Below are 25045 nucleotides of genomic sequence, written 5' to 3' on the forward strand. Positions count from 1 at the left end.
TTGACATTAAAGAGTTGGTTATTGGGCAGCCCCGGTGGCCTAGCAGTTTAGCGCCGCCTGTAGCCCAGGGTGTGATCCTGGGGACCTGGGATGGAGTCCCGCGTCGGGCTCCCTGCATGGAGCCTGCTTCTCCCTCTCCCTCTGCCTGTGTCTCTGCCTCTCTCTGTGTGTGTTTCTCATGAATAAATAAATAAAATCTTTTTTAAAAAAGAGTTGTCTATTGATTTATAACCTTCCCATAGTGCACTCTCCTCACATGGCTTGTGGGAGTGTTAATATTTCCATCACCAGTTCAGACTAGCTGCAAATGAGGACAGATTACCCCAGTCGGAGATTACTCACCATGGTGGCAAGCTTTCCTATCGGACTCTAATTACAGGGAAGACATTTTAAAACACAGAACATTAACTTATATAATTCAATTTCCAGACACCCTTACAACCATCTTCCCTTAGTCTTAGGCTTTTAACATTCGGTCTGCATTGCATATCCTACAATTACAGCTGATACCAACAACTCTGGCCTTTACTTGGTACCATTTACATGGAGTCAGGCATTCTTGAACCCTACGTGCAAATTTAATGCCCATAATATATAATTGGGTCATATCTAGACGAGTGGAAAACTATGGTAACCTACTGTAAATGAAAATCCCATCATTCTGATGAAGAGGACAATGCCAGTGGAGAAGGACTGAGTCTTTGCTGATTACCTCGGATAAGTCTCCGTTTCTCGCGTGAATCTTGGCCATGCTTTCCAACCATGTCCTCCGCAGCTCAGGGGTGCTTGCATAGGAGTTTGCCAGACTGTACTGGAGATCCACCAGCATCTCGGGGTCCTTCTCATGTTCCTTCATCTGTGCTGTTGCCATCAAAACAGTCCTTATACGTTTCGTCAGATCTTTCACCTCTGCTGGGAAGTTGCTGTTCTTTGGAAAACAGAGAGCCTGGATCATTATCTGTTCTAATTCCTCAAGTAGGTCACTTCAAAGTTATGCTATTAGTTATGGCTTGGCATCACAGTTTGGTGCATTCTCTATATTGTTCATAAACATGTACTTTCTTTATATATGCATTCCATGTACTGTGATTTTACACATTTGACATAAGAACTGTGGTAGACTCCATCTTATCTGCTCATCTAGCTTCTTCTAGTAATAGCATCCTGATTGTTCTTTGAGGAGCTCTCCTCTCTGACTATGGTTCATGTGATTTGAAAGCATCTACTTCATTCATAGGCACCAGTGGGTAGCCCCCCAAACTGGCCTGGCCACTCATATTCTTTAATCCCTCAAGCCAGTGATCGGTTTAGGAATGGTCATATGATACAAGGTTTAGACCAAGAGATTCAGTTCTGGGAATTTGATTGGCAGTATTGAATGAGGTGCTTTTTTTTCTTTCTTTCTTTAAAGATTTTATTTATTTATTTGAGAAAGAAAGGGAGAGAGAGACAGCATGAGCTGGGGGAGGGGGAGAGGGGCAGAGGAAGAGGGAGAAGCAGAGTCCCTGCTGAGCATGTAGCCACATGTGGAGGTCAATCCCAGGACCATGACCTGAACTAAAGGCAGACACTTAGCTGACTCTGACACCTAGGGTGTCCTGAGGTGCTTTTTCCACCTATAGGATACTCCAGTGTCCTCAGAATTTCTAAGAGAGTAAGCTCACGGGGAGAGCTATTCGTAAATGAAACAAACAAGGAGGAAAATTGAACTGAGAGAGAGAGGCAAAAATGAAGCAGTAGGGGAAGGGGACCCAAAAACATGATTATTTTTTAATTAAATACAAAACTTTCTTATTAAATTGTTTTTTCAATTTTACACAGAAGTAATTGATATATACTACTGTACGAGTTTAAGGCATGGCAGTTTGATTTATATATATTGTGAAATGAGTACCACAATAGATTCAGCTAAGTGTCATCTTCTTATATAGGTGCAAAACAAAGGACAGAAAGAAAAAAAAAGGAAAAAAGGAAAAGAAATTCCCCTTATGATGACAACTCATAGATTTTCTCTCTTAACAACTAACTTTTCTATATAGCATAGAGCAGTGTTAGCTGTAATCATCATGTTGTACCTGACATCCCTAGTACTTATCTTACAATGAGAAGTTGGTAGCTTTTGACCACCATTACCCACCCCCTGCCTCTGATAACCACAATTCGGATTTTTTTCCCATGGTTTTCAGTTCTTTTGTCAAGATCACACATATAAGTGAGATCATACAGTATTCATCTTTCTTTGATTTATTTTACCTAGCATAATGCCCTCAATGTCTATCTATGTTGTCACACATGGTAGGATTGCCTCAGTTTTTAAAGCTGAATGCTATGCCATTGAACATATAAACCACAACTGCTTTATCAATTCATTCACTGATGGACAGTTAGCTTGTTTCTATGCCTTGGCTATTGAAAATAATGCTATTTTGAATATGGGAGTGCAGCTATCTTTTTGAATTAATGTGGAAACAGTTTAATCCCTGGGTTCAACCATGACTGATGCCAGCCCTTATCCCTGGATTTTTCAGTACTAAGACTAAAGGAGAAGTCTTCAGAAATGTCTAGAAGAGAGATTCAATAAATTTGACCAAGAACAAGATTATGAGAGGATTACTGTATTTCTGGATGTTTGTGGTTAGTTTTCTTGTTATAGCTCATTCAATCACACACCTTGCAAATTCCACTTAACAGATGACAGACGGACACAGTTACAGCTGATTGTCAATTCAAACAAGCAAACTCAATGTAAGTACTCAGTTTAAGTCTCAATAAACAAAATACAGAAATTGTATTTTTTATGATTTTGATATTTCACAAAAGATATCTGTTTCATTTATTCTTGTCTTTGAAAATATCCATAAAGCATTTCTTACTTTCATCTGCTTGTCTCCATTAGCAAAATTATTGGTAATTGCAAGGGAATGTTGAAACCGAGAGCCTCCAATCCCGGCATCTGCTATTAACTGGCTTACAGCCTTGATGAGCTAGAAGAGAAAAGAACAATGAAACTTCAAAAGTGGTAGCTCAGAAATAGTAATTTTAAAGAAGTCCATTGGACTGGATGAATGTATCATTGATTGTTCCCTGTGAGTTCAAAGAATAGCATCTTTATGCATTAAATTTTTAGAAGGCCATATCATCTAGGGCGTTTCCTATAATTTTAAATATTTATATAATAAGGAGTTATAGAGGGAGGAATCTTGGGATGCCTTAAAGAAAGACATTTCTGCATGCAGAATCTGGTGGGGTTTGGCATCCTAGAGATAGCTATGGTTTCCTGAGTCGTGTATTCTAGTTAATTCTGTTCCCTGGAAGAAGAAGAGAAAAGTCCAAGTGGGACTACGGGTTTTGCTGATTTCTTCCCAGCTACCCTCTTTCTCTGAGCAAGAGCTGAGTGTGCAGAGAGTCTTAAAGGAGGGCTCCTCTACTGGTAGAGGAGCTGGTAGCTTTTGCCCTGGGGCCAGCAGGCTTCTATCAGTGTTGGAACAGATAAGTGGTTTTCACCACAGCATTAATGAAAATTGGCAGCACTTACTTGTAAGTGGGATCGGACAATTGACTTCTGTTTGTTAAATTCAAAATTCTTCCTCATGAAAAAGTACAGAAGTGCTGATGCTTCAGTCTGCGTTGACCGTGACCTGTGGTTACAGCATTTCAGGACTTCATAGCAGAATGATCCACACAGGTCGGCAGGCCCCTGAAAGAATGCTGAAGGAAACTATGGAAATAGAAGGACTGGTTAAAGGTGGACATGCCTTCATTTTACTCTGTGTATGCCGAATTTTATAATTCCTTAGAACAAAATCCACCTTTTTTTTTTTTAAAATCTAGTGTTTTTCTTCTATCTGCAAGTGGAAGGATAGAATTGTATTTATTTAAGTCTATAGTAATATTTCTCTTTTTTCCTAGAAATAATCATTCTCTACATGATAAGTTTCCCATGTATCAATAACCAATGACAACCCAGAACCAGGGACTGAGAGCTTTGAAATGCTTTCTATTCACCCAACATCGTCAAACCAGAGGGATCCTCAAAGGTGGTAGCTCTGTCTACTTAATGTGGCAATGGACATCACATTTGATGATGTGCTTTTTACCTTTCTGCCACAAATACTGAAAACCAAAAAAAAAAAAAAAAGCTAGATGTTAATTTTATTCCATTTTGATATCCCAGTGGATTGGCTGTCAAGGCTGTGAACTTATTTTCAGACCATGAATCAAATGGCTTATTAAAACCCCAAAATAGTCTTATAAAACCAAATAAAGCAAAATAGAAGAAAACAAGTCTTCTTCCTCCACAGGATTATTATGTGTTTATCATCATCCTTCCCAAGCTTTAATTGGAGCCAGGAAAATGCTTACCTTGCATACAAACAGTCTTAAGGAGGCAAAGACATGCTTCAGTGCTGTGGCTGACTGGTTGACTTGGAAAAAGAGCATGTAGGTATCAAACACCCTCTTCATCATTGAGTTTTGACATTCAGATTGTTGGAGTTGTCTCTAGAAATTTAACACAGAAGTTAATTAGGATGAGTTAAGGGACAACAGTATTCTTTCAAAAGATATTTGTTGTGAACCTACTATGTGGTAGGCATAATTCTGGGTGCTGCAAATAGTTTTGAGTAAGAAAATAAGGTCTATGTTCCCAGTGAAACTTACAAAGCAGTAATTGAAAAAAAATTACTAAGTAAGAAACAGAGCAGAATGATAGGATATAATAAAAAATAATTGCTTTGGGCATAGGATTATGCTAGATAGGGTGGTTAGTCAAGATGTCTTTAATGGATCAACTGACATGTGAGCTGAAGGAATTGGCCATGGGTAGATCTGAAGGGTCTGAGAGAGAAACCGTTAGTATCAGGAATACGAATTGGGAAGAAGCTTGTGAGTTCAGATTGAAAAAAGGAGCAGAGCAGCCTGAGCATGGGGTATGGGGTGAGATCAGGAGAGAGGTAAAAGATAAAGTTATAGAGAGGCAATTCCCCAGGCATTGGTAGGGCCTTTAGGATGTCTGAGATTTGGCTGACATTTTCAATGAGCAATAAAGAATTAAAATATGGTTTTTTCTTTTTCTATCACCATGCTGACATTTTACCTGAAAGTGGGCTTTCTTGGCATGATCATTGTGTTTGGCATCGATTTTATTCAATGGATCCAACTGTTCCTACTTCAACCCCGAACATCTATGAGCTCATTAGATTAAGCTAATACTTTAAATATCTCTATTGAGGTATAATTGATATGTAATTTCTATAGTTCACATTTATAAAATTTTATATAAGTGGCATCATACAGTAAATACTCTTTTTGCTTGGCTTCTTTCACTAAGCATGACTGAGCAGTATTCTATTGTATGGATATACCACCATTTAAGAAATCTATTCACCTGTTGACATACATTTGAGTTGTTTCCAGTATTTATTAAAAATAAGGCTTCTATGAATATTTGTGTACACAGTTCTGTATGACCAGATGCTTTTACTTTTCCTAGGTAAATTCTTAGTATTGGAATGGCTGGTCACGTGATAAACATTTAACCTTTTAGACTTCCATACTGTTTTCCAGAGTGTTTACATTCCCGCCATCAGTGGATGAGAGTTTCAGTTTTTCCATACCCTCGCCAAACTTGGTACAGTCTTTTTAATTCTAGTCATTCTAATAGTCTGTAATGGTGTTATTTCACCAAAGTTATGCAGATGACAATAAGCACACAAAAAGATGCTCAGTATTATTAAGTCTGTTGGATCTAGCTGTTATTTGTCTCTCCCCTTGAGATTGAAAAAGTAAAGTCCCACTCTCCCTCAGCCTGGCTTGCCTGAGAGGGAAGTAGGAGGAATAATGAAGAATGTTTATTATTTGATGATAGTGAAGTACATATGTAGGTATATCATTTGAGTAGGTAGTCAACTTGTGATAAAATTCTGAGTCTCATCTTTAAAATTTTTTCCACTCACACTTAGGTTGCTTTATGTAAAGTTAATTGATTTCATAGAATATTTTATTATTTTTTAAGGATTTATTTATTCATGAGAGAGAGAGAGAGAGATAGGCAAAGACACAGGCAGAGGGAGAAGCAGACTTACCACAAGGAGCCTGATGCGGGACTCAATCCCAGACCCCAGGATCATGCCTGAGCCAAAGGCAGACACTCAACTGCTGAGCCACCTAGGCGTCCCTCATAAAATATTTTAAATACATGTTCTTGACTTTACACTTTTCTACCTCCCATTTGTTCACGTTGCAGAAGATGTCAGAATCACACTTACCTGGTGAATCTGGGTGAAAAGGGATAGCAGGTCTAGAATAGTCAGGCAAACTTCTGTAGCTATATTGGCCTCTGTGTCCACATGATGCACAATGTCTATTTCATTGGAGTTGCCTACAAAATATAAGGTGGAACATGCATAAGTGTCTAAGAAAACTCGTATCTGATAAAGGACTTCCTTCTATTATAACACAGTCAATGTTTACTGGCATTTTGATAAGCAATTTATTAAATCAAAGTGCTTTTGTTTTTTCAATTACCTTATCGGCTGAATCAAAGACTCTAGATAGAGACTTGAGTGGATGCTATAGACTGAATGTTCATGTTCCCCCAAAGTCGAAGCCTGAATCCCCAATGTGATGGTGTTTGGAGGGGAGATCTTTGGGAGGTAATTAGCTCATGAGGATAGAGCCCTCATGAATCGGTTAGTGCTCTGATAAAAAGAGACACCAGAAAGATAACCTGTCATGTGAGGACACAACAAGAAGGTGGCTGTCTGCAAACCAGGAATAGAGTTCTCATCAGACATCAAATCTGTTGGCACCTTGACCTTGGGTCTCCCACCCTCCAGAACTATGAGAAATAAACGTTTGTTGTTTAAGCCACTTAGACTGTTAACTTGTTGTAGCAACTCAAATTGACTAAGACAACGTGTGTGCCCCTTTCATATGTCAGCTATAGACAAGAGTGATCCACTTGCCATTATTTCTTACTTCCTTCCATTGACTTAGGCATTGACAGAGTCATATTTCTTTCATACTCAGTCTGGGTCAAGTTTTACACTCCCAAGCTAACAGACGAAATGTACAGTCTCTGTGGGCAGTGTTCACTAATGGCTATTAACGACACTAAATATATTTACAGGTAAAGGCATACGCCTTCAAACAAGTAACTCTGCCCATAATCACTAACATGTACAAGATACAAAACACTGGGCCCATTTTTCCTCATTCACAAGCTGGAATGTGTGGATCACTGTGTTCCAGATGTCACACTTACTGCTTCTAAGACATGGACAACTTTCTCCTCTTCCCAAGGAGCAGACAGTAATAATCTGGTTGAGAGAGGCCCCTGTAACCCTGACAATAGAAAGTCACTTGACACCAGAGGAGCTACACCAAGCAGATTAGACTGAGCAATTGGCCTTTTTCCTTTCTTCTTTATAAAGACACTACACTTTTTAAATCCCCTCTCTGGTGATTTCTTTCCTCTATGAAAAGTTTCCTGGGCTACAGCAAGCCTGAAAAGTAGTGATCTAGGTGGCACAGCAACAGCCCCTACGTTTCTGAAATATTATAACACATTTCACGTTTTGCACACATCTAGAGAAACACTGGTAACCATCTTGTTACTAAGAAGGTTTCCTGTTTACTTACTGGACATGGTATTGTCTAACATCTGTAAGAGTTTGGGGTTTGAAAGTGCATTTTTGCCTCGAATTATAGGTAAAGTTTGTGATCTGTGCTGCTTATGTCCTTCATGAGTGGATGTGGTATGCATCCTGAAAATGCAATAAGAAAAAAAATGGTTAAAGTACAAGAGAAATGACATACAAATGTTCAATCAAGTATTCCAGATTGAGTCAAATAAAGTAGTTTTTAAACAGAGGTGTTTTATTAAAAATATTGATTATAGGTAACATGATAAAAGGGACTTTTAAGAATGCTTTTGGAGAAATTGTATTTAAGCCACAAAAAGGTTCAGAATGATAATCAATACCAAAGGATGACAGAAGAATAATAGATACTGCATTTAAATCTGAACAAGCATATTCATTATTGTTTAATGAAATCATGAAATTCCATGAGAATTTCACAGTATTCCATCCTAGTAGGGGAGAGAGCTAACAGGGCTGCTGGTGCAGCCACTTTCCCAGGCCGATGACAATGGCCTGCAGTGACTCTCATTCAATGTCTCCTTGGCATTTCCATCTGGGGGAATGAGCCAGTGTTATGTGGAAGTAGGACTACTTCTCATTCTTGACTTTCATTTAAGCTATCATTTGGCCAAGATAACAGAACATTTTTTTTGGATGAAAGCAGGCAATAGGAGATACCCTGAAGAATCAAGCCTGTAGAAGAGGCAAAGAATGGTTTTCTCTTGGTCCCACTCTTTGAGCCTTATTTGGTTCTGGTGAAATCAAAGGCTCTGGATGGACTGAGGCCTAGAAGATCTACCTTTAGTTTTCAGTAGCTAAGGGAGTCAGGGTCATTGCTGAAACTACAAGAAATAATAGGTTCTGTGCTATATGGCCTGGACCTTTGGGACTGGTTTACTTCCAGGTTTTGAGTCTATTTTAGTATGGAACTTCTGGAAGAAAAATCCTGGTTTCTAGAAGGGGAGAGGTAGGAATGTCCAGGGTCTGTCTAGATCATTCAGGAAGGAGCCTGAAATCAAACTGACCAAACATCAACAAAATTGCAGTGATCTCAGGTACATTACTATTGTCTTTAAACGTAGAAAGTCATTGTTTATAGTCCTCTATTGTATTACCATTTGAAAAACATGCCTATTACATTTTCTCATTTACTTTCACACAAGGGACAACTTCAAGGAGTCTCTATGGACTAAGAGGCAAAATTTACTCCTCAATTTACTGGTTATATACCACTTTGCTATTTCCAAAATTCTTTCTAAAGTACAGCCATTTTCACATTATATATTATTATGGTACCTCTGGGAGGAATAAATCAAACTAGAGAAACTAGAGAAAATTTTAGCAAAGAATTCTTATTTACTAGACTCAGGGGAGATTTAAAGTAGGATTTCAGGGCAAAATTTCCCCACCACATAGGTTAATAAAGGATGACTCCAGGTCCTCTAAGCTAGTCAAATCAGTCTAATGACTAGGAACTCTACCGTGAGCTTATCCATGCTTCCTCACTGCCTTTGACCCTTTAAAAAACAATTTGAGCTCTAACAATACTGCTAACATATTACAATTACTGAGAGGATGAGGAGATACAACCTCGCATTTTACTTTGTCACTAGGAGGTTAGCAAACATTAAATGAATAATTTATTGGAATTCTGTCTTTTGGGTTCAATTAAATTAAGGTACCTATTAACCCTCATCTTGTGCATGGCATTGTGCCCTGAGTGCACATTAATAAAGCATAATCCTTGCTTCTTAGGTCTTCACAAGCTAGCAGGGCAGATGGGGAAGTACCTAAGAAATTTTTTCAAAGAAACATAGAGTTATTGTACTCTGCATTTGGTTTGAAGTATGAGCATATATACATATGTGTGTGCACCTGTGCATGTACATATGTGCACATCCACACCTCCATACATGTATATACATCCATAATCATATATATATGTATATATACATATGCAGACATGCATATATATATACACATACGTATACATACAATATAATTACAAATATCAAGTAAATGCGATGTTACCATTGTGACAAGGGGCCTGATGTTTGGCAGGAAGGATTAGATCCTTTGAGAGTTCCATTGTTCTGGGTGGACTGCACAAATTTAAATGCAGCAGCAATTTTTCTGCAAGGAAAACTGATGTTTTAATCATAGCTCAGTATTTCTAATTTATTTATAAATACAGAACAGCAAGTGGCAGAGTGATTACTGAACAATGAAATAGTTCACATGCTATGAAAAATAAAATTACATCTTCTGGAAATGGGAAATGGAGGTTTAGTGAAGGTGCTGGGGGCTTTGTGGTCTCTCATGAGGAAAGGATATCAACACAAAAGTTATTCCATATTCATTTTTATTTTTAGCTTACTGAAAATATATTCTTTCTTTCCTTTTAATTGAAGAATAGTTGACACACAATGTTATATTGGTTTCAGGTGTACAATGTAGTCATTTGGTGAGTCTTTACATCTATTGCAGTCACTAGAAGAGTACCTGTCATCTGTCTCCAACAACAAAACCAATGACTATATTCCCTCTGCTGTACCTTTTATTCCTGTGACTTATTCACATTGGGTGTATTTTCTTAAATAGGAATCTTCTACATTCCATTCATACAAATGATAGATAAGATAGTTCAGACAATCTAGGAAATGTGGTTTCCTTTCAGAAATGTATGTTTTGTGCTTTTCTCTCTAGACAGCTTTACCTAGCCCTAGATCTACTATGGGTATAGGACAATCAAACTTTTATGTCTACTCTGAGGTCAACCTTACTATCCCTATGTGTATTTTAAGATTTCTAACATATTTATAAATCTAACATGATACATTACTAATGTCATAATTTTTAAAAATGTTTTTTATAGATTTTATTTATTCATAAGAGACAGAGAGAGAGAGAGAGAGAGAGGCAGAGACACAGGCAGAGGGAGAAGCAGGCTCCATGTAGGGAGCCCGACGTGGGACTCGATCCCGGGGTCCCCAGGATCATGCCCTGAGTTGAAGGTGGTGCTAAACCACTGAGCCACTGGGGCTGCCCCATAATTTTTTTAAAAGACCAGACTAACCTATTGGAATTTCAAAATCATTACCTTATTATATTTCGTTTCCCGAGGTATCTGAAATTTTGAAGACAAACACTAAAAAGGAAGGGAAAAAGTCACATTCTAATCATTCATGCCCTTTTATTTATACAAACTGTCCATTTAAATACATTAAAAGAACAATATTATATTTTCTTTAAATATTTCATGCATGAGCATTGATTGATAGTTCAGCATGTGAGTCCTTAGAATGAAGGATAGCATACTGAACTATTTTGAAGCATTCCAGAAAAAAATTTCCACTAATCAACTCTATAACTTACTCTAAGATGCTGAAGAAGTCAGACACCTCTGGGCTAGGTGCTCTTTGCCAGTAGGCAATCAGCGTCTCTGAAAGGAAAGACCATGTGGCATGAGACTCTTGGAAATTGAAAGTTTTTTCCTTTTTTTAAAAATTTAATTTTCAAGAGCTCTCTTTACCCTCTGAAATTGTCTTCATAATGTGAAGAAAGCACATGAGAAGACTTCTGGTTTCTGCTTGATCTAACTTGTCAAATCGAAGAGTTGACCCTATCAAAGATAAGGGCCTAGGGATCTAGGAATGGAAGAACCAAGAAGTATTTAGTTAGAGTGGGAGAGTACTGACTCACTAGGTGCTGGGTAATTGGGAAGAGAAGCCCCACCTTTTCACAGTTGTCAGTCTTCTCACTGCTCTTCTCATTGGTGCTTGGGTTGGAGTCAAGACTCGCTAAGGATGCTCTGGAGTCAGCATGGTTTACTGCAGAAATAGCTATTGATGAAAATGCTGCAAACACAAGCCACAGCACACAGATGATAATGAGATGCAATGGGCACACACGCAGAGCTCAGATGATGACCCAGAAAGATGTCCAGCATTGGGGTGGTAGCAGTGTTGGGAAAAGCCAACATAACAAAATGTGGAAGGGTCATTAAAGACATGCTACATTTTAAGAATGATCACAATGGCCATGTCAGCATTAAAGATTTAGGAAAATTTAGGCCATTATAAATGGGAATTAAAATAAAACTTGTTCTTTTGATTTCTTAAAAAAACTTGTTAAAGAAAGTTTCTTTTTTGAAAATGCTTTAATAAATGTTCATAAAGATGCTTTTGGGGAAGAAGCTTTCAAGTTTTGACAGTTTATAAGAGATGAAGATGACATTTCCAAAATAGTTCTTCAAAGTAAACTTTGAAGTTGATGGGCTATTATATTTTAAAAGGTGGTACTCAATGAAAACTTAAAGATTGTTTCCAGAATGAAGTAATTTGGTAATATCTGAGTAGATTACTCTGTGAGCCAAGTAAAACTGAACGCTAAGGAGAAAAATAAGCCCCTGGATAGTCTTCAAAGAAATAGTTAAGAGACTCTTTAGCTATATAAATACAGTATACTTTGACACACAGAAATTATGCACATTGAATTATGGAGTGGGTAAAAAACACAATGATATGTAATGTAAACATGGATGAGAGTTAAACACAAGTGTTCTCACAAGGTCTTAAGTACCTGCTATGGAATTTAAAACATCTTTAGAAAATGATGTGTCCACAGAGTTTGCATGTTTCATAGCTGACTGGGTGTGAAATCCTCCATTGGTGCTGAGATCATCTCTAGACCCCTGCATTCGAAGCACAGAAGAGATTAATGTGAATCGCTATATTTCAACATTGTAGACCTGCTTTTGATTTGATGTTATTTGATTTGACCTTTTACATCCCAGCAAGAATCTCCTGTCAAAGCAGGTAATGGAAATGAATAGTCATAACCATACTCTTTGTCACAACTATATGCTTGCCACAATTTGATTTCTTATGTGATTTTATTTTTATAATGTAGTGGAAACTATCTTTTAGATATAAACTAAATGGTTGGAGTGGCTACTGATTTTTTATGGATTATACTATAGTTTACATATATTATTATGGATTATTTTATGTATATTACTAGTACTAAAAACTAATCCCAAATACTTATTATGTGCCAAACTCTATGATAAGTGTTTTCTATTAAACAATTTAATCCTCCTAAGAATCCTGTGATGGAGGAATTCTATACAATTCTATGAAGAAGACAGTGGAGGTTGAAAGAGGCTGGATGACTTATTTAAGGTTACACTGCTAGTAACTGGTATCACTGGGATTTGAACAAGGTCTTCCTCTAAAAAAAAAAAAAAAAATCCAAAGGCAGAGGTCCTAACTGACGTGGTAATATCTTGCCTTCAGCAGTGTGTTAATTCATCCAGGCCGTGAACACAGGCACCCATTCTCAAGTGGCTGGTTGTGCAGCCACTATGATGGCTCAGTAGAGGAGGAATGACAAACAGGCCACTCCTCCGTGTGACTGAAGCACTTGGCTATGCTAACACCAGGTGGTCATAAAGCCGATGCAGAAAGGTCGCTGGGGAGGAGGTACACTCTGAGAATGGGGCCATGCATGCAACAGAGGAACCTGGTAAAAACTGGACTGAACTAGAAGGTGATACAGAGAAGGGAGGAAAATGATGGATGAGGTGGCTTCAAGGACCAATCGGAACAAATGACATTGATGTGAACGTCTCAAAATGGCTGGCACCTCTCAGTTTGCTCACAATCAGGGGAAAAATAGCTATCCAGGCAAACTCTTTATTAAAATGCACATTTGAAATATTCTCTAAACTTACCTGATTAGATGTGTTGACAGTAAAAGGATATAGGTCCTTTAGGTAAATCCTTGGCATATTGTCCAGAAGCATGCCATAGAGGGGCATGTATAAGCTTGCTATCTGGGCCTGCTTCTCCTAGGTGGAAAGGTATCCAAAAGAAATGACTCACATAAAAATCAATAGTTTTGTAAGTTTGATATGCATTTAATGCAGTAAGCCATTAAATGGTGTTTAGGGAAGGGAGAAAAGAAAATCACTCACTGGTTCTCTGTATCGATCATCAAATGAATGCTTAGCCATTAGATTTTTTAGGACAGCTAAAGCTAAGTGCCTGATGTCTTGGTCTTCTTGCAAGGCAAAGCCAACTTCTCGGAGCAGAATTCCAATTAAGAAGTGTTTGCGGCAAAATTCATTCGTGACCGAATATTCAGGCATATCTTTGTGAGGAAAGTAAAGAGATCATGTTATTGAACACCAAATGATCACTTTATAATTCAGAAAGATTTATCCCACAACTATCAGCCCTCTCACTACCAGGGAGAGATTCAGTAATGCAGTCTTGCTACAGGGATGAGAAATGAGAGAGAGGAACATTCAGGAAGTATCCTGTGTAGACTACTACCAATCATACTCACTGTCAATGGTCAAACTGCTCAAAAGTGGCATGTCTACAATGTTACAAGAGTTGAGAGGAGAAAAGTTTATTTTCTGTCTGGAGGCATCAGGAGACGATATCGGAAGGAATATGTTGAGATGGGAATCTGAGGCTGCTGAAGGTTTGGAGGTGCACAGGGTCGGGAGACAATAGAGGTGATGGAGGGATGAGAAGAGGTTGGGAGGACAAGGGGGCAGGGTTTCAGTGACACCAATTTCTGAAAGCACAGTGTGTGGAGAGCACAGATTGAGGGGATACCAGTCAGCACAGCAGCCAAGAAGGGGATGGTAGGATTTGAAACTTGGGGGGCACTTGGTGCCAGATGATGAACAGACTTAAGCACAAATTCTTTAGTAGGCATCCAGGACCCTCCACCATTTAGCACTGAATTTTGTGGAAAGTATTACATCACCAATGGCTTTGGGATCAGTGGCCTGATCAGATCTGTATTTATTCATTTGTTCACAGGGTGACAGGATATAAATAAGTTATTTTGTAGGGAAATGTGGGGAGAGGGCTATAATGCAGGATGTTTGGCTCCAGGGGAGGGAGGGGAGAAGTGAGATGCATCTGAGCTGGGAAAGCAGAAACTAGGTAGTGGAAGAAAAATCACAAGGACAAGTTGGCTGAAGAATGTGAAGGAGCAAGAAGAGGAAAGCCAAAAGGGGCTGCAAAATTTTGAGCCTGAATTATGGAGGAATTGGAATGCAGTTTTTAAGAATTGCCCATTGTGCTTCCTAAAGGTAACTGTTAATTACAGGACTAGCGTCCACTTCTAGAACATGGACTGAGTACCAACACTGGGCTAAACAGTTTATCGGTGTTATCTCAGTGAAGCCTCCAGGGTTACCCGTTAGATGTATTGAACTGTTGGAATATTCCAGTTCATCGCTTACTAGGAGCAAATTAAACATATGGAGTTTTGTAATCTATGAAAATGCCCTGGAGGTGGGAGAACAGGGAATGTGGAAGTTCAGGAAACTGGTCCAAGGGGCTTAGTTAGGTTAAAAACAGATAGTGAGTATTCATGAGGAGCCAGAAGTAGAACAATAATTTGTAATTCCCACCCCAACGCCAGACAAAAGTTCTGCCCAGAGTATTTTATAAGTTATGAACCTATTTTAAGAAAAAAAAATCTCAATCTTGAGAGTCTAGCTGAAAAATCAGGCTGTAGTTTACTAACAGAAACATATCAAAGAAAGCTAGTTACGCTGAACAAACATGTTACATATAGCTGGGAATTTTTAAAAGATTTTATTTATTTATTTATGAGAGACACAGAGAAAGAGGCAGAGACACAGGCAAAGAGAGAAGTAGGCTCCTTGTGGGGAGCCCGATGCAGGACTTGATCCCAGGACCCCGGGATCATGACCTGAGCCGAAGGCAGATGCTCAACCACTGAGCCACCCAGGTGCCCCAGGAATTTCATTTATGATACACCCTCAGAAAATGTCAGATGATCTGGGAAATTTAAAGAAAAAGTCAAACTCTGGAGAATAAAATATGAAGGGATTCAAGTTGGGGGAGCATCTAATTATCTGAACAAAAGTTCAGTCAGCTTGTTGACTATCTGGATTGTATGCTAATGTTAAATATATGACGATTTTTTGGCATCTGGAAACTGGAAATTTGTAGTATGTATATCTATCAATATTATCAGATTATGATATGGTTATTGATGCTTAGATAATGTAATATAAAATATAATTATTTACCTGATGCGTGTAACTCTTGAGTTGATTCCGAAGGTGTCAAGGGATCTGGATTTAATGTAAATAAACAAGAAGTTCAGACATACACATACTCAGATACACACTATACTCAGTAACTATGGGTTATTTATTTATTTATTTTTAATTAATTTATTTGACAGATAGAGGGAGAGAGAGAGAGAGAGCGAGCACAAGTAGGCGAGCAGCAGGCAGAGGGAGAGAGAGAAGCAGGCTCTCAACTGAGCAAGGAGCCTGATGAGGGGTTGGATCCCAGGACCCTGAGATCATGACCTGAGCTGAAGACAGACGCTTAACTGACTGAGCCACCCAGGTGCCCCAACTATGTGTAATTTACACTAAAAATTAAAATATCTTGTCCTAAATTCTAAGTGAGTCTCTTCAATAAAGTTCTGTTTTTGAAAACAAATACCATAGGTTGGTCGTTCCCTTAAAAACAGAAAGCCACAAATGGAGTTATTTTAATTCTTGGCCTTGTACCTGAGCACCTATTTTTTCTATCAGAAATCTGCATGCTACAAAACGTATTTCTTTATGTTCACTGCTGATAACATCAGATCCACAAAGAGACTATCAGGCCTTTTCCTGAGCTACTGACAAACAGTAAACATCTGGAATCAAAATGATAAAACAGGTTTGCTCTTCTTGAGTATCTTAACCAGATTGTCTAACCCAATAATAAGTTAGCACTAGTTAAAAAATGAGAAGGAATACAAAACAGAAGTTGTCCAAAGTCACATTTTTACCTATTTTTCTATAAAGGTATTTAGATGAAATGTTTTATAAATTAGAAAGGAATAACAAATTAAATAGCTTATGTTTATTCCTTAATGGAATTAAATAGCTTATATTTAAGATTAAAATGACAAAACTTTTATGGTGTGACATATCGTAAGAGACCTTTTAAAAAAAGATTTTACTTTTTTTCATTCACAAGAGACACAGAGAGAGAGAGAGAGAGAGACAGAGACAGAGACATAGGCAAAGGGAGAAGCAGGCTCCGTGCAGGAGCCCGATGTGGGACTCTATCCCAAGATCCCGGGATCATGACCCGAGTCAAAGGCAGACGCTCAACCACGGAGCCACCCAGGTGTCCCCCCCTTTGATTTTTTTCTTCTGTAAGAAACTTTTAAGGACAGAGAACAAACCAAGGTTTGCTGGAAGGATGTGGGTGGGGAATGGGCATTAGATGGGGGATGGGCATTAAGGAGGGCACTTGTGATCAGGACTGGGTATTGTATGTAAGTGATGAATCATTAAGTTCTACCCCTGACATCATTATTACACTATATGTTAATGACCTAGAATTTAAATAAAAACTTGAAACATGAGAAATAAATAAGTTAAAATAAAATGAAAACATTTTTTACAGGCTTGATAATGTACTTTACCCTATTTTCCATCCCAAATATTAGTTTTGTATAATACATATAGAAGACACTGCAATACATGTGAGGAGGCTTTTTACCATCTTAGTTTCTGCTTTCCATGAATATCAGAATTGTGCCCTGTGGATAATTTACTCACTGCTTTTTTTTTTTTTTTTTTTTAGATTTTATTCATTTATTAGAGAGAGAGAGAGCACTTATGAGAGAGGATGAGAGAGAGATTAAGAGCAGGGGCAGAGGGAGAAGCAGACTCCCTGCTAAGCAGAGAGCCTGGTGTGGGGCTCCATCCCAGGACCCTGGGATCATGACCTGAGCTAAAGGCAGACACTTATCTGACTGAGCCACTCAGGTGCCCTTACTCACTCTTACTCACTGCTTAGAAGAAAGGTATTTTTTCTTCCTTCTTCCTCCTTGTCTTCCTGCCCACTTGCCTCCCTCACGTCCTTTCTACCTTCCTCCTTCACATCTTGAGATGTAATTGACTATTTAGCATTATACTGGCTTCACATGTACAACATCATGATTCCATATTTGCATGCATTGTGAAATAGAAGCAGTACATTTTAAGTTCCTAAGTCATTTTAGTGTTTTCTTTGCATCTTGATGTTTGATTGGCTTCTGATGGCTAGATGTGTGATGATCATCTTGGTATCTGCCTATCTATATTAGGTATATATATATATAATATATTAATAAAAGTTATAAATGAAAAAATTTTCTGTAGATCATTTATGTTTTAGCAAGTATTGGAAATGTAGAGCCCCATTCTTCCCTGAACAGACATCTGGGGCTCTTTCTAACCCAGAGGTACGGTGTATTTACAGTGTTCTCCTCCTGCCTGCCTTCCTTTCTCCTTTTCAAGTAACAGGTGTTTTGGTTTTTAACTCATTTAGTGGAATTGTATTTAAACATAATGAGACACATTGACTGATAAGCTTAAGTGAATAACGTACTCATAAAGTAGAACTTCTCCTCTCCATAATTTCATGCTTTTCAAAATCAAAGGAAAGATTTATTTTGGAGCCAATATACTAAAAGGATTGCTATAGGTTAAAAATCCTTGATTTATAATAACCAATTTTATAATTTTGTTGACCTTCTCTTTAATACAAGGAGAAACAGAAAAAATTGAGAAATATAGAGCCAGCCACTACTTTTGCATTTTAGCCCGATTGCCTAATGCCCACGTGACAGCTTCAGGCAAACCAAGACCAAGGCAACAGGAAAATAACAACACATAAACAAAGGTAAAAACACACGAACAAATGTGAATGTTTACTTTGTGGGAAACTGAAAATTCTGGACATTCTTACCCGGAATGTTTGCTGATCTTATGGGGAGACACAAAGGAATAAAGTGTTCATGCTGACATACTTCTTGAAGAAAATCAAATTTATACTGGCATAAGGTCTGAAAAACAGGTGAACCAAATGACTATTATTTACACACCAAGAAGATTAATAACAAATCAGTACTTGAATTTTTTTTTAAGATCTTTTTTATTTATTCAAGAGAGACACAGAGAGGAGAAGCAGAGACATAGGCAGAGGGAGAAGCAGGCTCCCTGCGGGAGCCCCACATGGGACTTGATCCCAGAACCCTGGGATTATGCCCTGAGCCAAAGGCAGACACTCAATCACTAAGCCCCTTGAATCTAAAACCTAGAAAGAAGATGTAGTGACTTTTGTGTGACCAACCACTGGGTAATTGTAAGTTGAAGTTTCTTGTTCCCTCTAATGTGGTAAAAGCAGTAGGACTTCCCTGTATTTGGAGATCGGTCAAGGCCTCCTCAGGAAATTATCCCATTTGTAGACCTATATTGAGCTTCCATAAGCTAGGATCTTACAGGGTGGTATTTTCCACTTCTTTAGCTTATATCAGCACATGTTTCTTCTGAAAGGGTTCGTGCCTCACCACAGGTACAGAGCTCTAAAAATACACTCATCTCAGGGAGCAGCTCACTGTAATCAAGCCTTCTGACCCAGGGCTAAGGAAGACAATGGCCCATGTGATCTAAGACTAGATAACTCTCTCTGTAGGCCCTTTATTCTCAGGGTAAATTATTTAATTTCTCCTCTCTCCTGTCCTTGCAAACAGGCCTGTTTTCTCAATAATGTTTTGATTAAGACAGTGATAAATGGAATACAGACATGGTCTAAGATGGCTTAATACACGTGTTAAAAACAATCACGTAAGAAGGAACAATGAGCACATTCATCAATATTCTATTTTCACTGCGTGCAGAATAAGTAATCAATTTTTAAGATCCAGTTGGGTTGTGTTCATTATATTCACTAATACCAGCTAACAAAATAAAATCTATTCTATTTGTTTAGATGTGTTAGCATTATATTTTCTGGCAACTTTAGTTAATAATTTAAAATGCTCTCACTTCAAACAAGAATAGTATTTGACTTAATCCTTTGTGCATCAAAGTGAAAAGGAGTATAATTAAATTGTATGTTAATTATTTTTCATTGAGTATGTTCTTTTGGTCTCTGAGAAAAATAAATAATTTAGGCCTACTGGAATTCTACTTAAAAGGATATTCTGTAAATTTCATGCATAATTGGAGCACTAACAAAGAATATTCTTTCGAAATATATTTACAGAAGGAATTGGATTCTCAAAACCCAAATGGCATATAATCATAGAACTCCCCTAGTCAAAAGTAAATCTCCATTGCCAAAAAAAATAATGTTCAGATTCCTAAGCATGGCATGAATGGATATGAGAAGATAATTATTTATTTTTGGCTTCTCTACGTTTATTATTCTTTCCCAATACCTAGATAATTACTCCTTGGGGACTTTCCTTCTTCCCAATGGGCAAAGGTCAATGGGGAGCTTTTAATTCAGGTGCCCGGTCTTCCTCCCTTAAAAGACAGGCAAGTGACCCAAAGCAGGTTGGTCATTCATTTTCTCTCTAGAATGTAAATCTTAAAAGCAGAGTGTTAAGAGAAAGAAAATGGTCCCAATGTATCTTTTAAGCAGTAGCAGACCTTGGCCACATGGTTCCTTCCACCTTTGCAATTATTCTTGTGCCCTAGCTCTGACTCTTTCTCAAGCTCAGCTCTCCAGCATTTTGGTTTAGCTCAGTGGTTTTCAAACTTCAAAGTACATAAGAATCACATTAAAGCTTTATTGCAATACAAGTTTCTGGGCCTCACCTGCCATAGCCCTGAGATGGCTAGTCTGGGAACCACATTCTGAGAATCCCTGCTCTCTAAACAACACTGTTCCCAGTCTATTGCCAAACACATTCTCCCTATTTGGGAAGGGGAATCAACTGCCTATTTTGCCCTAGACTTAAAAACTACAGAAAAGTGAAACTTTCAGTGCTGCAACCAAGACAATATCACGCAAACCTGACGAAGAATTGCAGTTGAAAACATTCACTCCTCTTACCACCCATAGGAAATAAAAGAGAAACACACATGTTAATTATATATTCCAAGCCCCCATTGAGAAAATACTTGGGACACTAACTCAGATGGACCATTTAAAAAGGCTGCCTCTCACTGGGATAGAAATTATCTTTTGATGCAGAGAATGGATAGGCTAATGTGTTAGGTAGACAAATCCAAAGACCAGTTGATTTATTTATAATGCAATGGCTTGGAAAGCAATCACTCTTGCATTTGGCTCTTACCTTGAGATCACCAGAGGAGAACATGCTGATATAATTGTTAACCATCTTAAATACATAGCCCCGGTCCATAAATGTAAAACAGCGCTAAAAAAAAAATAAAATTGTAAATTCAGACATTTTACTTTAAAGGTCATTGAAGATTTTAGAAAAGGTGATTAAATATATTGAGGTAAAATGACATTTAACTAAATGTGTAATAAATGTTTAAAAAAATCTCTACAATATGTTGAAGCATTCATCCAAGTAAGGTAACTAATTAAAACACTAGATAAAGTGCACACACCAGAAAGTTACATACCCCTATTTGTCAATTTTGTAAAATACCACTTAGGAGTTCTGCAGCAAAATATAATAGCCCTTTTTTTCTATATAGATTTTAGGTTTTATTTAACTCTTTATCTTTTTAAATCAATTAGTTACATTTTATTACTGTTTTTTAAGTAATTCGACTCCCAGAGGTAGGCCAGGAAAGCCTTTTTAAATCTCTGGCTTCCTTCAACAGAATGATTTTCTTTCCAGGCAAGGCAGCTTGAATTTGAGGAGTGAAGACAACAGACCCTGAGATTTCTATCTCTAACTCTGTTGTCAAACTCTCTTAGTTGTAATATAGAGAGTCTGAAAGAGCAGGCTGGTTTGTAGGAGACAGGCGAACATTCCAAGTTGGCCCAGCATGCTCTCTCCAAAAGACCAATGGCCATGCGAACAGTGGCCAAATGAGCATGCAAGGGAAAAATGTGAAGTAGGAGGCAGAGATCATATTTACTGACACCATATCTTGGGGAGGCACTACTTCAGGTTGCCATATGGAGGTCATGACTGTGTGCATGAGTTTGATTCCATCATCCACACTTATGTGAGAATGCACACTATATGGGAAAAATCTTTTAGCTGCTGCACCATTTATATGGAAGGGCTTCTTTCTTATCTAAAGAGTCCAGGATGGTCCATTGTGATAGCTGTGCATTTTTTCTCAATTTCACAAACAAATCTCTTTTCTCAGAAAGGACTGGACATAAAATCTTTGACATAGGTAGTATGTATACCAAGTGGAAGGTCTCCTGTTGGAATACATCTGTATATAAAGAAGAACTCTTTTCTCTGATAATGTTCTTCCAATTGTTAGGGAGGTCATTTCTATTTTTGTTTCCTTTTCCTTTCCCCTTTTATTTGGTTTCTTTCTTTTTTAGATTTTATTTATTTATTCGTGAGAGACAGAGAGAGGGGGAGAGGCATAGGCAGGGGAGAAGCAGGCTCCCTGCAGGGAGCCTGATGTGGGATTAGATCCCAGGACCCTGGGATCATGCCCTGAACTGAAGGCAGACACTCAACCACTAAGCTACCCAGGTGCCCCTTTCTTTGGTTTCTTATGAGTGATTTTTATGTACCTATTCATTCATTACTATGTTAGTATGCTGCCTCATTTATATTTTCATTTTTAATATGAATTTAAGTTCTTTTGGTAACTTTCCATTCACTAAAAAGTAAGTGGCTCCTGTATCCTCCTATCTCTCAGGAGAACCATGGGGAGAGGTAGACACCAGAGCATAGTCATAGGCTCAGAAGATGTAAAGTGATGTGGAGGAGGGAAGGAAAAGGGGCTTTTGCAACTTCTGCACAATGTAGGGTCCTAGTGGGTACGTCAAATCCTTGCAGGTTCTCCAGCTGCAGAAGGAAGTCCCCAACCTCTGAATATCCTCAGTGTGGAGCTTTTTCCAGAGAAGACTCCCTGCTGTTTTTTTTCTGTTGGAAAGAGGTTTGGGTCTGACCTTACAGGGAGAGGAGGACCATCCAATATAAGTATAGGCTCTAGAAACATCTTAATAAAAAATAGGTGGAAAAAAGTCCTGAGGATGTCCGTGGTGAAGACACCGGGGCTCTTTGACTCAATGGAGCAGGGGTTGGTAAGTTCTGTCACTGAACCAGAGTAGTGGCAGTTGTCACTTCCCAGGGGCTACGGTGGTTATTCTGCAGAGCAGACCTGAAAGCTTTTGAAGGGGGTTGAACTCTAGCATTAGTGAATAGGGAAGATGGGGAGAAAGCTGCCTTCTCTGGGGATATAGGAAAACCCATGTGGGGTTTCTTAAGATTGAAGAGAGTTCTTCTGTAGGGTAAGTTGTCATGCTTGTTCCAAGGGGCAGTGAGAGAAAAAGGGTCATTCCTAGGATACAAGATCAGCAGAATCCATCTTCTGCCTACAGGGAGCCCTCCTGCAGGTCAAGCTTCATCAAGTGTCTCTCTTGTCATGAGTCTCCTGTGTGTGGTCCATCCCAGCATCTGCTAAACCCTAAGTATAGAGGCTCTTCAGCCCTTTGCTGATGACGTCTGTAGGGTCCTCTCTACTTTTTCTAAAAAAATAATTTATACTAGTGGAAAATAATTTCTAGGGGGCTTTGGCAAACCACTGCGCATCACCCAAAACTAGCTGTCTATTTTTTTTTAAAGATTTATTTGAGAGAAAGAGAGAGAGACAGAGAGAGGAGAGGGATAGAGGGAGAGGGTGAGAGAAATTCAAGCAGATTCCCCACTGAGCAGGGAGCCTGATGTTGAGGGGCTTGATCTCACGACCTAGGAGATCATGGCCTGAGCCGAAATCATGAGTCTGATGCTTAACAGACTAAGCTACTGAGAAGCTCCAACGGCCTATTTTTGTAAGTAAGTTTTATTGGAACATAGCCACACTCAGTCATTTACATACTGTCTACCATGACTGGTTTATGGCTGTATTGTGCTATAATAGCAAAGTTGGGTAGTTGTGCCAGAGACTGTATGCCCTGCAAAGCTAAAGATGTTCAGTACTTGGCCCTTTACAAAAAAAGTTAGCAGATTCCCAATCTGGAGGATAACTTATACTCTACCAAAATTTTCTCAGTTTGGTTTAATAAATTAAAAACCACATATTCTAAATTATGTGCAAAAATATTTTGTTGTAATTAAGCAATATTTATTTTATTTAACCAATTGTGAGGACAATGGTAATTTTAGTCTTAATTCGTTCAATGAAGTGTATGAGATCCCCAAGTGCAAACAAACCAAATGAGTATCTTTGCTCTTTCTTTATACGTTTTACAAAACCACTGGTCCTACTATTCCCTTTTTCATCTTGGATGCCTTCCTTTGCCCTGCGCTAGACATTTCCATTGCCTCTGCACTAGACATTAGCTTAGGTACAACCCATAGCAACTTTTGCATGGATGAGCTCTACAGAAAACATTAAAAAAAAAATCACAGAATATTCAAGTCAAATACAGTAAACATGAAGACCTTCCCTTTTTCAGAGATTCACTTATCCACCTTCTTGTGATGTTTATAGAAAAATATCACAGATGTTTCTTTAAACATATTTTGCTACAAACTAAGGCTGTCTTCTATTTTTTTAAAAAATATTTTATTTATTTATTCATGAGAGACACAGAAAGAGAGAGGCAGAGACATAGGCAGAGGGAGAAGCAGGCTCCATGTAGGGAGCCCGATGTGGGACTCGATCCCGGAACTCCAGGATCACGCCCTGAGCTGAAGGCAGATGCTCAACCCCTGAGCCCCCCAGGTGTCCCTAAGGCTGTCTTCTAAATTCGATAATTTCCAAATGTTGTCCAAAGTTAACTGAAATAAAGGGATTAGTCAGGTACATGGGTCAAAAGTTATGTCTGTCTGAGCAGGAAAATACAAATCACAATGAACTTTCCTTTGCTATCTCCTTGGTGTTGTGCTTGCATAAGAGTACCTAGATGGGTTCACTCAGGGAACTGAAGTTGTGACCCAGATTGGCAGTAAAAAGAAAAACGACAAAAGTCCCATAGCTTTCATGGATCCATTTGTATCCTATCTACTGTCAGGAGAGAACAGCCAGAGAAATGTACAAGGTTTTGGCTTATTTGCTGCAAAAATATTAATTTCCCACAATATGACATAAAGGAGGGTACAGAATTCTTACCTGGGGGCATTTTTAAATGCCCACATCAGAGACACTGCTCTCTCCATTCTTAGGAAATAACCTTGGCACAACTGTGGCATGAAAATTATATTTCATTTGTGAAATTCCAAAGCCAGATCCTTCATAGTATTTGATCACTAATGTAGAATTTAATAATCAAAAGAGGCAAAAGTCATTTAAAACCAGAATTGAGCAAATAACCCTTATCAGATTCCTGGGAATATATTTATAATGCTAATAGCAGGAGTGGGAAATGTCGAGCCACTGAAAGCTCCAAGTTCATCAATTCACAGGCATTGTGCCAAATGACTACATTCAGATTTACATTTAA

The 25045-nt window shown here is 38.4% G+C and overlaps 1 protein-coding gene across 11 annotated transcripts in view; it reads right to left on the reverse strand.

Annotated features, from left to right (window-relative positions):
* DOCK10 (dedicator of cytokinesis 10) overlaps positions 1–25045 on the reverse strand; it is a 260529-nt gene that overhangs the window by 24769 nt on the left and 210715 nt on the right. For 10 of the 11 annotated variants that reach the window (XM_025463245.3, XM_049100910.1, XM_025463242.3 and 7 more), the window contains 17 exons: positions 20784–20867; positions 18446–18542; positions 15730–15774; positions 13621–13796; positions 13378–13494; positions 12225–12336; positions 11379–11500; positions 11176–11290; positions 11019–11085; positions 10744–10791; positions 9675–9776; positions 7642–7766; positions 6267–6379; positions 4363–4500; positions 3536–3718; positions 2874–2984; positions 713–928 (listed from right to left, as the gene is read on the reverse strand). In XM_025463245.3, coding sequence (XP_025319030.3) covers positions 713–928; positions 2874–2984; positions 3536–3718; positions 4363–4500; positions 6267–6379; positions 7642–7766; positions 9675–9776; positions 10744–10791; positions 11019–11085; positions 11176–11290; positions 11379–11500; positions 12225–12336; positions 13378–13494; positions 13621–13796; positions 15730–15774; positions 18446–18542; positions 20784–20867 — 1971 coding nt within the window. The remainder of the gene's footprint in view (positions 1–712; positions 929–2873; positions 2985–3535; positions 3719–4362; positions 4501–6266; positions 6380–7641; positions 7767–9674; positions 9777–10743; positions 10792–11018; positions 11086–11175; positions 11291–11378; positions 11501–12224; positions 12337–13377; positions 13495–13620; positions 13797–15729; positions 15775–18445; positions 18543–20783; positions 20868–25045) is intronic. The other variant, XM_049100908.1, reaches the window with a different exon arrangement.

Source organism: Canis lupus, chromosome 25 (genome assembly GCF_003254725.2).
Source record: "Canis lupus dingo isolate Sandy chromosome 25, ASM325472v2, whole genome shotgun sequence".
NCBI classification, from domain to species: domain Eukaryota; kingdom Metazoa; phylum Chordata; class Mammalia; order Carnivora; family Canidae; genus Canis; species Canis lupus.